The 14,920-nt window shown below is 46.2% G+C and overlaps 2 protein-coding genes across 10 annotated transcripts in view; one reads left to right on the top strand and one right to left on the bottom strand.

The window, feature by feature from the left end:
• Positions 1–3,536, top strand: part of MTMR10 (myotubularin related protein 10) — a 54,984-nt gene extending 51,448 nt beyond the window's left edge. For all 4 annotated transcript variants that reach the window (XM_060617869.3, XM_060617871.3, XM_060617873.3 and 1 more), the window contains one exon: positions 368–3,536. In XM_060617869.3, the coding sequence (XP_060473852.2) occupies positions 368–961 (594 nt within the window). In that variant the 3' untranslated portion in view covers positions 962–3,536. The remainder of the gene's footprint in view (positions 1–367) is intronic.
• Positions 3,537–4,867: 1,331 nt separating this feature from the next.
• The window catches only part of FAN1 (FANCD2 and FANCI associated nuclease 1), a 34,568-nt gene continuing 24,515 nt past the window's right edge, over positions 4,868–14,920 (bottom strand). For 2 of the 6 annotated variants that reach the window (XM_060617863.3, XM_060617864.2), the window contains exons 9-14: positions 13,928–14,092; positions 13,265–13,415; positions 9,611–9,714; positions 8,842–9,036; positions 8,132–8,260; positions 4,868–5,117 (exon numbers count right to left, since the gene is read on the bottom strand). In XM_060617863.3, the coding sequence (XP_060473846.2) occupies positions 4,980–5,117; positions 8,132–8,260; positions 8,842–9,036; positions 9,611–9,714; positions 13,265–13,415; positions 13,928–14,092 (882 nt within the window). In that variant the 3' untranslated portion in view covers positions 4,868–4,979. Of the gene's footprint in view, positions 5,118–6,342; positions 6,424–8,131; positions 8,261–8,841; positions 9,037–9,610; positions 9,715–10,566; positions 12,675–13,264; positions 13,416–13,927; positions 14,093–14,920 lie in introns of those variants that run through there. The other 4 variants (XM_060617865.3, XM_060617866.3, XM_060617868.3 and 1 more) reach the window with 4 other exon arrangements.

The following is a 14,920-nucleotide window of genomic DNA, read 5'->3' as shown; positions in this document are numbered from 1 at the left end:
TGAGCCTGAGAGGCCCCATTCCTGAAGCCCATCCACTTGCCTTTCTTTCTAGAATCAGCCAGATCCTAGGTTTCTCCCTAACCCAGAGGTCTTAGAAATTTGCACTTTAGCAGAATGATGAACAGGAGGTATCCCCTCCCTGCCAGGTCGCAGGCCAGCGCTAATGCCCTAGGCAGAGCCCATTGCTAGCTAATGGGACTCAGGTGGAAGAGATCAGGAGGAGGGTTGCAAGGGAAGGGACAGAATGTTATGACCGCCATTCCCCCATTTTGTCCCCACATCCAGTGAATATTTGCCACTGGGCCTTTCCTGTCTATGCAAAGGGGGAGGCTCCAGGGAGGTAACGCTGAGGTCGCTCTCCTTCCAGAAAGGCTACAGCTCCACACTGAGGGGAATGCCAGCTTCCTTGAAGAACGGGATCGTCACCAACCAGGACCTGGTGCCGAGGCGAAACTCCCTGATCCTGAAAGGAAAGCCGGAGCCGCTTCCGCAGCCCGGTGACCAGGCCCGTGGCGCAGAGCAGTATCTCCGAGAGTGGTTCTCCCGGCCGGTGGACCTGCATGGCGCCCTTCTGCCGCACGTCTCCGGGATGCACGTCAAACTCTGGAAGCTGTGCTACTTCCGCTGGGTCCCCGAAGCCCAGATCAGCCTTGGGGGCTTCATCACCGCCTTCCACAGGCTGTCCTTGCTGGCCGACGAGGTGGATGTGCTCCGCAGGACGCTGCAGCAGCACCGGGCCGGCCCTCCCGAGGCCTGCTGCCCGGAGCCTGACCAGAGCCGGATGTACTTCCGGGTGGGCGGCCCACAGGCGGCGGGGACGCCAGAGTTCCTGTCTTCATCGTTCCCCTTCTCTCCTGTGGGCAACCTTTGCCGGCGGAGCATTTCGGGAACGCCGTTGAGCAAGTTCTTGAGTGGGGCCAAAATCTGGTTATCTACCGAGACGCTAGCAAACGAAGACTAACACACCCGTTTTCTGAACGTTTTGAGGGGAGCCATAAACCGGCTTCCTCTGAATCAGAATTGCTAACCTAGGCATCAGAGGCTCTAAAAATTTTACGTGTCGGAATAATAGTTGAAATTTGCACTAATATTTAAAAACAAGTCGAGTTAACACTTCCTCACAATTCTTTTTTAAAAGGCCTTTTCTTTTTTATGTCCTCTTTCTGTCATTTTCAGTCTGGCCCAGTTTCGGGTGATCTGTAGGCAGACATTCTATTTTTACTACTGTGAGCAAACAAATCAGGTTTTGTCTGTGACGTTTATTTTGTCTGCATCCACTTTCTCCCACCAGCCACTAAAGGTTGCCTGATCCTCAGCCTGGCACTCCAAAGAAACAGAGGTCAGGAAAGTTAAGAAATTAACATTTAGTCTATTTTCAAGAGCATCCGGTCAGCTCTAATAGGTATTAATGTATTTTTCTGGTCACTTTCTATTCTAATTGAACTCACCTGAGGGTTCAGTGTTCCAAGGCTATTATTTATTTTAGATCACCTTGTTTGGGACCGTAGATCACTGTGTTTTAAAACCATGAGTTTGCTGTTAACTTCCCAGGACTAACTTTAAAATGATATGCACTGCTGACTTTAAAAGCATTTGCTATAGATAATATAAACTTAGAAGTGCCTTTGACATTGAGGTATGCATAACACAAAGTAAAACACAGTTTTCAGTTTTTAAAATCAGGGTGTTAACCTACATATTGGTAATGGGCTTGTCACTGCTGAGCTTCATACCAATAGCCAGGAGTCCCCCAAACCACATTTCCTTTCCTCTGAAAGTCAGCGAGGACACAGCGGGCCTGTGGGGTGGTCGGTGTGGGTGTGACAGCGGCAGGAGCCATTGCTGTCGGCACCGAAGCCCACCCTCCAAAACAGAGGGCTGTTGAGAGGGATTTGGGTGTTTGCTGCCCGTATTTCCAGTCTGGTAAACTGTTGTTGGCACTTTACCTTGGAAATAACTAATGAGTCGGGTCACCTGCACAGAGGTCCCTCCTCCCGCCCACACAGTTCTTAGTGGTTAGGTTTAGCCAACAGGAGAAATAAAGTGTACTTCTCTCAAAATACTGCCATTTTAATATTGAGGGAAACCCCCCCCCCCCTTCCCCCCGCCCCCGACCTCTGACAGCGGTATTGACAGGGAGAAGGTGTGTTCTGCGTCAGACTGTGGCGGGAACCCAGCCAAAGCTGTGGGGTCGGAGCTGAAGCTTGTTAGGGCGACTGGCGGTCAGCACCATCCCCCTCCTCCCCACCCCCCTCCTCCTCTGCCCACCCTGTTCCCTGTTTACAGGATGGATGTTTTCAGATTGGGCTGTTAGTTTCTTAAACTGCCATCTTAAGCTTTAGAAAAGTTTTATAGTGAAGTGGCTAACTTCTAAAACAAGTTTTTTCAAAGCGTGTTTTACCTTTATGTGTAATGAATAGCTGTTTCAAAATGTCTGAATTATTTTCCTTTTTAAAGTTGATGTCTCTGGACCTAAAGGGACAGAAGTTCTTACACAGTGTCTTAGGAAATTTGTCTTCTGGATCAACCCAGTTTTTTCAGCTTGTTGCCTAGAAAATAAGGGCTTTTTTCACCTTATATAAATAAATAGCACTATTGCCATTAAACATTTTATACTACTTGATTGGAAACCAGTCTCAATCCCCTTAAAGTCCCACAGCATATCCTGCTATTGAAAGTGTGATAATTCTCCCTCTTTGATTAAACTGCCTTTTTATTACAAATAATTCTAAATTGGCGGGGGGGGGGGGGGGGGGTCTGGGAGTGGTTGTTGAGCATTTATTTCTAATCCTCTTCCCTCACACATTTATTTCAACTCCTTTAGTGATTTTTTTTTTAATTTACAAGTTTAAAAAAGATTAGGTACTATTAACATACTGTCTTAAAATAGAAAATGTGCATATTTTTGTATGATAATCAAATGTAGTAAAATATGGTTTTTAGTTTTATTTTTGCTGGATGGTTGTTCTATCATGATTATTGTGCCACAACTTATGCATAATATGAAAAACAACTATAACAGCTTTAAGTCCTGGCCATTCTAAAGCTGCCTGGCACCTCTGCTAGCAAAAAGGATGTGGTGGTGACCGAAGTCCTCCGTGTGGTTACGGATGCTGCACCAAAGAGCGCTTCACACTCTCCAGCCCCACAGCCCCGCGAGCGAAGTCTGTGCCGAGGGGCACCGCACGGGCTCCAGACAGCTTGGGACTTTCTAGTACTGAACTTAAAGATGTACAATGTCTTACTGTTATTTTATGATGGAAACCAGTTTTAAAACCAAAAATGTCTTAACTTTATTTAAGAAAAGTATATTAATGTGTGCTAACAGAGGGTGAAAACTAGTCAACATACCTTCAACAAAATCTGCTTGCTATAGCAGTAACCTCAAGTAGAACTTGATTTTGAGAGAAAACTAAAACCTTTGTGCCTAAAATTACGACCTGAGTTAAAGTAGGATGAGCAGGAAGATGAGAGCTCTTGTTCAACAGTGATGAATGTGAAGGAAATTTTGACTGCTAAATAAAATTTCCACAGAATTTGGTTGTTGTAGTTATCGATGTGAAATCTACAAGAACATAGTGATTGAAGAAGCGAAGGCATTTTCTTCCAGCCACACTTGTGGGGGTGTCATCCAACTTCTTTGCTCTCAAGCAAGGTTGTGATCAGTTAACATTTTCAGCATTGATTAGAACTGGCTGTGGTTAAGGCCATCTGGGTATTAATGGACTATGCCCTAACTTGTCCTTCCACTCAATAAATTACCAAGCTCGGGGCATCTGGGTGGCTCAGCCTAAGTGTCTCTTAATATTGGCTCAGGTCATGATCTCAGGTTCATGAGTTACAGCCCTGTGTCAAGCTCTGTGCTGACCGTGGGGAGCCTGCTTGAGATTCTCTCTCCCTCTCTCCCTGCCCCTCCCCTGCTTGTGCTGCCTCTCTCTCAAAATAAAGAAAAGTTTTAAAAAATTGCCAAACTCGAGGAGGTAACATTTCCCTAAGAAGATCTCAAAATTAGTCTGTGGGGAGACTGGGATCTCCGTCCCTGACTCCTGGTCTTACTGTTCTGGTAAGCTGCCTTCCTACCATACACTTTCCTCCACCTAAGGCTCTCCCAACAGTGATAAACAGCCCTGTTCCAATGATACTGTATGTAGAAAATTGCCCCTCACCTAGTCATTAGGGATGTTTCCAAGGAGAAAGATGAAAAAGGACAATTGTCTTTGATAGACTGTTAATACCTTTGGTGATCTAGGCCCAATTAGTAAGAGTAGGCCTTGACAGATCTTTTAAGTTAAGGAATTTAATGACAATTTTTTTAATTCCAAGAGAAATCAGAATTTCAATTGTTTGTACCCTTTTTAGATAATCCTAAAACAAGAATGTTAAATAGCTGAGTGTATCTGGGCATTATAGGAAACCTTAAATTCAGTTTGCCCACACACTTATTAGGAACACTATAGGCTACTTTTATAAAAGACCAAAAGCTGTGAAACATCCCATTGTTTGAATCTTTTCCAGCATTTTGCAAGTCTAGTGTAATAACATAAATGCATCTATTTCCTGAGATGGCCAACACGAAGGTTCTGTATTTTTCCTTTTTATTTTATTTTTTATTGATTTTTTTATCATTTATTTTTTATTTTGAGAGGGGAGGGGTAGAAGGAGTGAGAGAGAGACCTGTGGAGCCTGAGGGAAGGCTAAAATCCCACGGCCCTGGGATCATGACCTGAAATGGAATCAAGAGTTGGACGCTCAATCAACTGAGCCACCAGGCATGCTGGTTCTGACCTTTTAGAAAGTTCATTACCTGCTATGTGTAATCAGTGAGTACATTCAGGCCAAGACCAAATACACAGATACTGTACAATGATGAGTCTTAAACTCTCAGGTTTATTATTGACAAAATCAAAGTTAAATAAAATGTAAGAATGCTTTACGCTTTTGAAAATCTTCAATCCCAGATATTCCCAATTCCATAGCTCTTAGTTCAGACCTTTGCTCTTAGCTCCAACTGCAACCACGTGGCAGACTTCTACTTCGGCCCCCAACTTCTGCAGTTCGTGCAACCAGACCATTTGCTTATGTGAAAGACGATCGTTGGGGCCTTTAACTTCCACCAGCTGGAAGATTTAAAAAAATTATTAGTATCTTACTGAAACGGAAGAGCCAAGTAAGCTATAATAGTTTTCACTAACAACTACTTCAATGGCTTCTACTGTATTACTGTACTTACATATATAAAACAAATATACATATGTGAATTACATTGAGAATTATTCAGTACAAAGTAGGCAGTTCCCGACAGAGAATTAGTAAGTTGATTCTGAATACATAGTTGAAAATTTTTAATGTTTATTTTTGAGACACAGAGAGAGAGAGAGAGAGAGAGAGAGAGAGAGAGAACATGAGCGGGGGAAGGGCAGAGAGACAGGGAGACATAGTCTGAAGCAGACTGCAGGCTCTCAGCTGTCAGCACAAAGCCCGACGTGGGGCCCAAACTCCTGAAACGTGAGCTCATGACCTGAGCCAAAGTTGTATGCTTAACCCACTGAGCCACCCAGGTGCCCCCAAAAACAATTTTTAAAGCATGTACTAGACTGTTGCTCCCCTGCTTAAAACCCTTCAATTACTTCTTGTTATGTCTGCAATTAAGTCCACTTTTGCCATGACCCACAAAACCGTATGAGCTGGCCCCTGCCAACCACTCCAAGGGCACTTCAGTTTCCAAGAAAAGACCAGACTCTTACCAACTGAAGGGCCCTTCCATACGCTCGCTGTTCTGCTGCCTAGGACATTTCTTCTGGTTCTTCACATGTCTGACATGTTACCCTTCAATGCTCAGCCTAATTCATCTCAAAGAGGTCAGTACATCTCTATGCAGGGTCCTTCCTATGCACTTCTTTCATGGCATTTATCAGAAGATAAAACTGTTCATTATATATCCACTCCATGAAGCCAGGAACTGTGTCAGTTTTATTCACTCAACTTCAAAACAGCGATAAAAACTATCCAGATTTTTCAAATTTGATGGAAATAATAAACTCAAAGATCCAAGCAGCTCAATGAGCCCCAAGTACAGAAACATTAAGAATACTACATACAGAAACATAATTAAGTTGCATAATCAGTGATAAAGGGAATATTTTAAAAGCAGCTAGAATTTTTTGAAGCCTAAAGGAAAGGATTACAGATTGATCATTATATAGGACAGTGGAGTGGACCAATATTTTAAAGTACTGGAAGAAAAAAAAACTATTAACATAGAATTCTTGCCTCAGAAAAAATATCTTTCAAAAACAAAGATGAAATAAAGACTTAAGACATAAAACCTAAAACATCCATTACCAGCTGACCTCCAGTTCAAGAAGGGTTAAAGTTCTTTAAGCAGAGGTGAGGTGGGATGATAGCACATGGAAGTCTGGATCTCTATAAAGGGAATAACAAGCATTAAGAAATTGTATCTATGTGAATAAATATAAAGATTCTTTTTTTTTTTTTAATGTTTATTTTTGAGCGAGAGAGCGGAAGTGAGGGAGGGACAGAGAGAATGGGAGACACAGAATCCGAAGCAGACTCCAGGCCCTGAGCTATCAGCCCAGAGCCTGATGCAGGGCTTGAACCGATGAACCGCAAAATCATGACCTAAGCCAAAGTCAGACGCTTAACTGACTGAGCCACCCAGGCACCCCTAAAGGTTCTTAACAATCAACTGTAGAAAGCAAAAAAAATGCAGGGTTTATAACATGTAGAAATATAATGTATGAACATCACAAAGGCTGGGAGAGGAGATACAAAAATATACTCTTGTAAGTTTCTCTGTACTATATATGGGATGATAAGATCACTTGAAAGTAGATAATAAGTTTAAGATGTACACTGTTAACACTGGAGCAACCACTTATATGTACAACAAAGTTACAGTTAACAAGCCAATAAAGGGTTAAAACGCAATCTGTAAAAAAAAAGGGGGAGGTAGAAAAAGGAGAGGAAAGGAGAACAAGAGAGCTGAGACAAAAAACAAATATCAAAATGGCAGCTTTAAAGCCAAATGTCAATAATCACATCAAATGTAAATGGCCCAAACACCCAATTAAAAGGCAAAGGAAACCCGCCTATAAGAAATTTATTAACTATAAAGACAAAATAAGTTAAAAATAAAAGACTAGAAAAAGATACATTAATACTAATCCAAAGAAAGCTGGAGTGGCTATATATTAATAGTCAGTTTCTGAGTGAAAAACGTGACCAGGAATAGAGGAGGGTCATTTCACAATGATGAAGGGATCAGTTCACCAAGAGGACATGAGAGTCCTTCAAGTTTGTACATCTGATCACAGAGCTTGAGGATATATGAAGCAAACTGGACAGACTGCAAGGAGAGACACACAAATCCTCAGTTCCAGTCAGAGATGTCCTAGGACCCCAAAAGCACAATCTGTTAAAGAACAGAGAAGTGGGACTTGGCCAAAATGTAAAGTTTCTGCTCTTCAAATAACACTATTACAAGAATGAAAAGACAAGGCACAGACTGGGATGAACTATATCTGATAAAGGACTTGATTCCAGAATTTTAAATCTCAAAACTCAATAATAAGAAAAACAACCTGGGATAGGCAGCAGGATAAGACCAAGGTGAGGCAAGGGGGGGCGGGGGGGAAATGAGCCTACAACACGTGATGAGGCGCTCACCCTAAGCTCACTTAGAAGACAGTTCCCAGTCATCTCAGCCTCATGGTGTTCACACCCTGTGGAATCCCCTCCCTTTGAGCATGGGCTGGACCCTGGGACTTGCTTCTAAAGGAAGAATACAGCACAAGGGAGGGATTGTTCCTTGCACGATCAGGTTACAAGAGACAGACTTCCATCTTGCCCACACTGGCTCTTCCCGCTCACCTGCTCTGATGACGAGAGCTGCCAAGGTGAGCACTGCATGGTGGACAGGGGAGGCCCACACGCGAGGGGCTGAGGAGGCCCTGGCCGACCGCCACTGAGGTACCATGGCCCTCAGTCCAAGAGCTTTTGAGGGATTCAGTCTTGCCAACAACCATGCAAGGAATGCCTACATTGTAGCCTCTCTTTAAGTTGCTAATAAAATTATCACAGAAATAGGACTTTCCATTCTGGCCCAACTGACCTTAAAGTGATGACTCTGGGAGTCCCACACCACCAGGTCGGGGAGGCCCCCTCGGCAGTGCCGGAAGTCCACAGCCAGCCGCCTGCACACACCACTGAGGACAGGGCCGCCCAAGCAGGAAACAAGATCCTGCACACAAAATATGTGGACAGTTAGCCGTTCCCTGTGACAGGGATCCTGAAATACTTTCACTGATCACAAGATAGGAGAAAACTGTGTAATTCGACACAAGTGAATTCCAAGGCCTTCAGGTGGTGTTCTGCTTGTGCCAGGGCTCCAGAGCCACTGGCTAAAATGCCCACTGGCACAGTCTGGGGAGTCAGTTACACTTCTGTCCAGCCGGGAAAACCCTGGGGAACAGGTGAGGAAGAGGGAATGTGGTGTAAATACTCGGGAATAGGACAGTGATGGCTTGCAAAGGCCAGCAGTTGCAGGGACAGGAACGGTGCCCTCCCTGCTGAGGGTCACAGGAGGCTGTCAACTAAAGGGAAGAAGGCATAACGGGGCTTATTTTGTGCCCTGCCACGTTCCCATCAAGAACAGTGGCATCTGGACTAGGGTATTATCATATACATAAATGTATGCACGGGCACAGTCACATACACACACACACACACACACACACACGTGCATATAAACATACATACACGCGCACACACAGGTACATGTATATACAGGATTTCTGACCAAATCCGGCTGCAGATTCTCACCTGAGCTTGCTGAAGAGAAGCAAAGCGATCCCAGCTGACAATGGAAGCCACTCGGCCTTCCTGGGCCTGCCACGCGGCTGCCACCCAGGCCCTCAGGCTCTCCGCGGGGGCGCTGTGAATCAGCTGCAGCCTGGCTTCAATGGCCGGCCCCCTGCTCGTGAAGAAGCTGTCTGTACACAAGTCCAGTGGGCATGCCTATGTCGCAGGGAAAAGAAGCTCTCATACTGTGCCTGGAGAGACCCTGATTCATCAGAACATTCAGTACCTGTAAAATTTGGAAGCTGGCCAATCTGATTAAATGGACACATTCTTTTTTTTAAAAGATAGGCAAAAAACAATCTAAGTAATCTAACATAAAAGCAACTTATTGTACTGGTTTGCTAGCGCAACAATCTGTGAAAAGAGCTTTTAGTTGACGTTGGTGGCACTCTTAGCAGGTGCGTGTAATGGAGCACGTGATGGTGCAGGCCCGGACAGGAGCCCAGTGACAGCCGAAGCCAAAGAAACCCAGGAATGGTCTCAAGGGGAATGAAGAAGGTAAATAAAGCAGGTTAAAGTTTAAAACTTAACAGACTTAACATTTTAAATTCTAGGAGCCTGACTTTAAAATAAAAACTCTTACAGAGAATCAGCACCATCCAGAAGATTGTACTTGACAGATTTCTGATGGCAGCAGGCACATGGCACACGGGTGGGCAGGAACCAGAAGGGGCAGTATCGTCTGCTAGCCTACAAAGCACATGCGCCTGGCGCTGCCTAACCTGAGTACCTGGTAGGCATTTCTGAAGACGTCTGGTATCCCGTCCATGAAGATTACATCCCACAGGAGGAGGCCATACAACGTGCTAAAGGTGGACCCTTCCCCATGAATCCCTAAGACAAAGTCATACACACACAGAGGAAGGTCAGTTTTTTCTGTTTTTTAAAAACTACCACCTTAACCTACTGCTTACTCAATCTGAAGGAAATAATAGATTTTGGGTTCAAAATCAAAGGCTGTTTTCTTGCCATTCCTAGCTCATTTGTTTACATCACATTGCTTTTCTACAGAAGGCTCATATGAGAGCAAAAATCTGAGAAATTATGGAAAAATTCAAATACACATTTCAGAGCCATAAAGTAGCTGGCAGTTCTCAAACTTTAATGAGAAACCCAGGGAAAGTTCTTAAAGCTAAATAAAAACAAATTTCTGCCTCAGGCTGCAGGGATTCAATATGGTAAGTGTGGGTGGGCCGAGAACCCCACACAGGGCTCTGGTGTAGGGACCCTTGGCCACACTTGCAGAAAGGCCCCCCAAAAGAGATCGGAGAAAGATGAGGACCCCGGAGTCCGTGCCCTCTGACCTAGCAGGTGCCATCTCCATTCACCTCACTGGACCTACCGTTCCACTGCTCTGGCCTGGACAAGCATGCCCAGTGTTTCTGAGATTCAGAGCTCTTATGGAAACTTTCTACCTCAGAGACCACCTAGCTCAGACCCCTTCCTCACACCACATACAAACTGTACTGATTGGGTGACGACCTCAGACGATCTACCACGTGCCTAGGCCATGTACATGTCATAGCAAAGTCAGGGGGACCAGGGGCTCAGCCTTGGCACAGCACGCAGACCTGTCTCCCAGGGCGAGTCCTCTGCAGTTTGCCACACCTGACCAGGGACAGTGGCTGGGCGGGCCCCTCTCTCCCCCCACATTACAGCCTTGACCAAAAGGGGTGCTGCCCGCCCCCCCCCCCCCCCACAACCGACCCTGTCCCAATATGCAGGCAGAAGGGCACTTCTGGCTGGCAGGCCCTGCTCTGTCATGTGCCAGGTCACGGTGCAGCACAAGACACAGAGAGCAGAGACCAGGCCGTGCCTGCACGTGTGTCCTGTGTGGAAGTGCAGAGACCAGAACTTCTGCCGGAAGTGGCATGGCCGGGCCCCCTCTGTCCCGCCTTGCTGAGGCTGCGCTGTGCCTTCTGTCCCTCTCTCAGTTCTAGCCCCTCGGCCATGCAGCCTGTCTCGGAGACGCGAAAGGACAGCCACAGGAACAACATGAAGTGTCTCAGGCCTCCGGGCTGGAGCTGAGCCCTTTTCTTCAGCAAGTTGCACGCTGGGATCCTGGGCTCCTGCCCGGCCGAGAGTGAAACTGTGTGAAACTTGATTTCCAGCCTGCTTTCTGTCTGGGAGTATGCACTATCCGCCGGCCAGGCAGGAATGCTGGAGGTCAGGATCCCTGAACTCCTAAGCCATCTACGCCATGCATTTGTATTATAAGTGAAATCATTTTTGGTGAGCTCCTTCTGAGTTAAGTCAGAAATAAATTTCCCTGAAGAGAGCCTGACATTGCCCTTACTCTCTCATCTTCTCTTGAACAGACTGACAGCAAGGGTTTGTTCACTTTCACTGCATCAATTTTAATAAATGAAGAAAATATTTTATATTCTGGAATTGGAATCATCCGTCTGTTTTTCAGGCTCGTGGCTAAACGGAAAGCATTTCACTGGGTCTGGCTCACAGCCCACCCACCACAGGCCCTGATATCCATGCCCTCCTCCCCCAACTGCCCAGTTCATGCATCTCCTACAGTTCATCTGGGGACGGCTGCTCATTCTATTCTTTCATTTCTAACCTTTCAGGTCTGTTTATCTCTGTCTTCACTGGGGTTCACACTTCTTCTCTATAGCGTCTCTCTTCCCTGTAAGCAATAAAGATGCCACACAGATATTCTTAACTTCCAACACTCAGTGTCACTTCATGATCCTCATTAATCCATGAATCCTCATCCTCATTATGTAAACGCTTACATAATACTCAAGAGAAATAATGTCCCGATTTTCACGTATTTGAAGGTATCAGAGTATTTTTAAGCCTCATGCATGGGCACAGAGAAGTCCTGTCTGGACAGAGGAAGGGCTTGGTGGGTACCCTGGGAGTGTCTGGGGTCAGCCTCCACCATCCGAGGGCGGGGGCATGGACCAAAGACTGGAAGAAGCTGGCAGTACCTGGGGCTCACTGCACCACTCCACTTTTGTACAAAGGCATGTTCAACATCTTCCATAATAAAAAGTTTAAAAAAGAACACAAGACGGGAGTGGGCCTCTCCGGGAGAGCTGCGCTGCCTCCCCCTTGTCTCTGGTGGGGCAGATGGGTGCTTTCTCTGCAATCTTGTCTCACAGTTTGACTTGACGTATTCTAGTCACTACTACCTTTCACTAAGGACAGAGTGACAAGCGCACTGTACCAATCAGAAGGCAAATTCTCAGTGTCTCCTCTTACACCAGGCCTCAGATAAAGCACTAATTCTCTGAGACCAGAATCAAAAAAGAGAATAAGAGGGAAGAGGGGCTGATGTGGATAAATACACAAACACAAGCAATTCCAGAAAACACAAGAGATAAGTAAATTAGTTAAAAACAAAACAAAACACTTGGCTGCTATGTAACAAGGCTCACCACAGGGTGACCAGAGACACCCAGAGCAGCTCCCACTAACAAGTGCAGGGTCGCCCCATGGCATGTTGGACACAGACCGGGGGGGGCACCCCAAAGGCTAACGGACCCTCCCAGAGAGGGAGGGGGCTCACTCTCCACCGTTCTATGCGTAGGAAGTACCCAAGAAGCATGCTAACACCTCCAGTCAAAGATGGCTCCTGACTGGGCACAAAGGCCCCGTGACAAACTGTGCCACCAAGATACTGGAGGCTCACCTCTGTGTTTTACTCTGTATTTTCTTGCTCAGACCAGTCCCAACTCCCAAACAGGGACTTCCCACTTTCACTGTGCATTTCCTCTTGAGCCCCATTTGGTCACACATAGCACAGTAATGAGCTGTCAGCAGGTACAGGTGCCCTTCTACGGAGGTTCACCTCAGGAGCCTGTGTGTGTGTATTGTACTCTGACTTACAGACTTTTATTCTCCTCCCTCATGTGATCAAGAGAGCTCATTCTACAAGAAATTCAAAGCACTGCTCTTTCAGCAACTTCTCTGGTTTCGCGGGTGCTATGTCATTCCAGGACTTGGTCCTTCAATCCCCTTAAAGTCATTAGCTGACGATGAGGCCTGCTCACTCTTTCCAGAAGCTTGCTCTTTCCTGGCCCAGCTCCACAGCTCCTACATCCTCTAAAGGGCTCTGTTACCACGCAGCACTCCTGGTAGTCCTCTGCCCTTTCTTATCCTCTGCTGCCCAACACAAGCTCTCTGAGAGCAAAATGGGCCCCACTTGCTTCTAACGTCCTACCAGAAAGCGCTATTCCTCACAGGCCTTGGGTGGTGGATGCTGGTTATGTGGAAGATGGCCTTTAACAACTATAGAATTCTTTTCCACATCCTCCCTGGTCAGCAGCATCTTCCACCGGGGACAGGACAGAGAGACGGTAGCCACCCACTGCTGACAAACCATCACCCAGCAACAGGGCAGGCCGGGAGAAGGGCCGTGCATTACCCTGGTCGAAGCCGCTGCGTCTATAATAGGCCAATGCCACTTCCTCCACAGAGCACAGGACCGTGGCAGGGGCGGTGGGCCCCCCAGCCTCCATCACGAACACAGACTTGCCCATCCCACGCTGCGGGCACAGCCGGCCCGTGATGGTCACCTGAGACAGCAGCAGGAGAACACCCATTAGCCTCACTTGAGCTCCAGTCCCCACAAACCTGACTTCCGTGTCCTAAGGACGCACCTTCCTATACTCCCCTCAAGCCACAGATTCTCAGCAGAGTGTGAGGCCATGTGACCCACACTCTGGTGCCTGTGAGGGTGTAGACAGGTCACCGCCCCAGCCTCGGGGAAGTCATGGACCCCAAAGCTACTCTCCAGGCACCCTGACCAAGCAGGAGACACTGGAAAAGGCTGTGAGCTTCTGACTCAGGGGTTTTACAGAAAGTCACTCAACCCCGGGCATGAGCAAACCAACCCACCAGGCTGGGCTGAGCCTTCCAATGTAGGAGGCACGGGTATGAAAACAAGGAGTCACTGTCTAAAACGAGCATTAGAATTTTCTAAGTCTAAAAGAAAATGCACATTGAAATAGTCCTTAGGCTGTTTCCATTCAGGAAAAAACCCAGTACATGCTTTTAAGTCCAAAGCACCCAAAGGATATTTACTTACATGCTTAACATCTTCCACAGTTATTTCTGGTAGCCGATGGAAGAGGTGCCTGTACTTCTGACAGCTTGGAGACTCTCTCAGGCGCACGGCTCTCTGATACAGTGAAAGACGATGTCCTGTTCTTACTTCTGGATCTGCCAGCCCTTCTGCGATGCACTTAATAGCCTAACAAAGAACACGGTCCCACATTAGGATCCTGAAAGACCTCATGGCAGCATCTGCTAATTCAACGTGACAGGAAACCCCACTGTTAATTAATTATTCAATTTTGCTAATTAGCAAGTGGCCAAAGCAATAGTTCCAGAGAAAAAGGTTATTATTTCCTTAGATCTCATTCTGCTTTTAATGCACAGATGAATCATAATCCCTGACTATAAATGTCTGACACTATTTCCCAGTTATATCTGCAGACAGGGCAAATCTCAGCTACCACACCCTCAGGGAGACTGAGAAAGTTAGAGATGCCCATGGGTAACGGGCTGGAGAAGACTGACAGAAAGACTTGACTCAGTGGTTCTCAGAGCACCACCAGGGGAGCTCTGAAAACATACATGTGTTCTCTACCTCTGATCTGCATAAATGGGCATCTCTGAGCAGGAGTGGGAGTGGGGGACAGGCATCTGACCACTTCAGAGCTGCCAGTTAAGTTTCATGTGCACTCAGGAACCACAGAGCTGGTCTAGACCCCTCATTTACAGGGAGAAGAATCTTGGGTTTGGAGGACTTAAATGCATTTCCTAAGGTTATTCAGAGTTGCACAAATAAACAAAAATACTGAAAACCACAACAGGATACCACTTCACACCTAACAGGATGACTAAATCATAAAAAAGGAAAATAGTAAGTGTTTTCAAGGATGTGGGAGAAACTAGAACCCGCATGCATTGCTGGCAGGAACGTAAAAATGACTCAATACTGAAAATTGGTAAGCAGTTCCTCAAAAAGCTAAACACAGAATTACCACATGACCCAGCAATTCCACTGCTGGGTTTT

This window comes from Panthera onca, chromosome B3 (genome assembly GCF_046562875.1).
Source record: "Panthera onca isolate mPanOnc1 chromosome B3, mPanOnc1 haplotype 2, whole genome shotgun sequence".
In the NCBI taxonomy this organism is placed as follows: domain Eukaryota; kingdom Metazoa; phylum Chordata; class Mammalia; order Carnivora; family Felidae; genus Panthera; species Panthera onca.
Note: the sequence above shows the minus strand (reverse complement) of the source record. Positions and strands in the feature narration are given on the sequence as shown.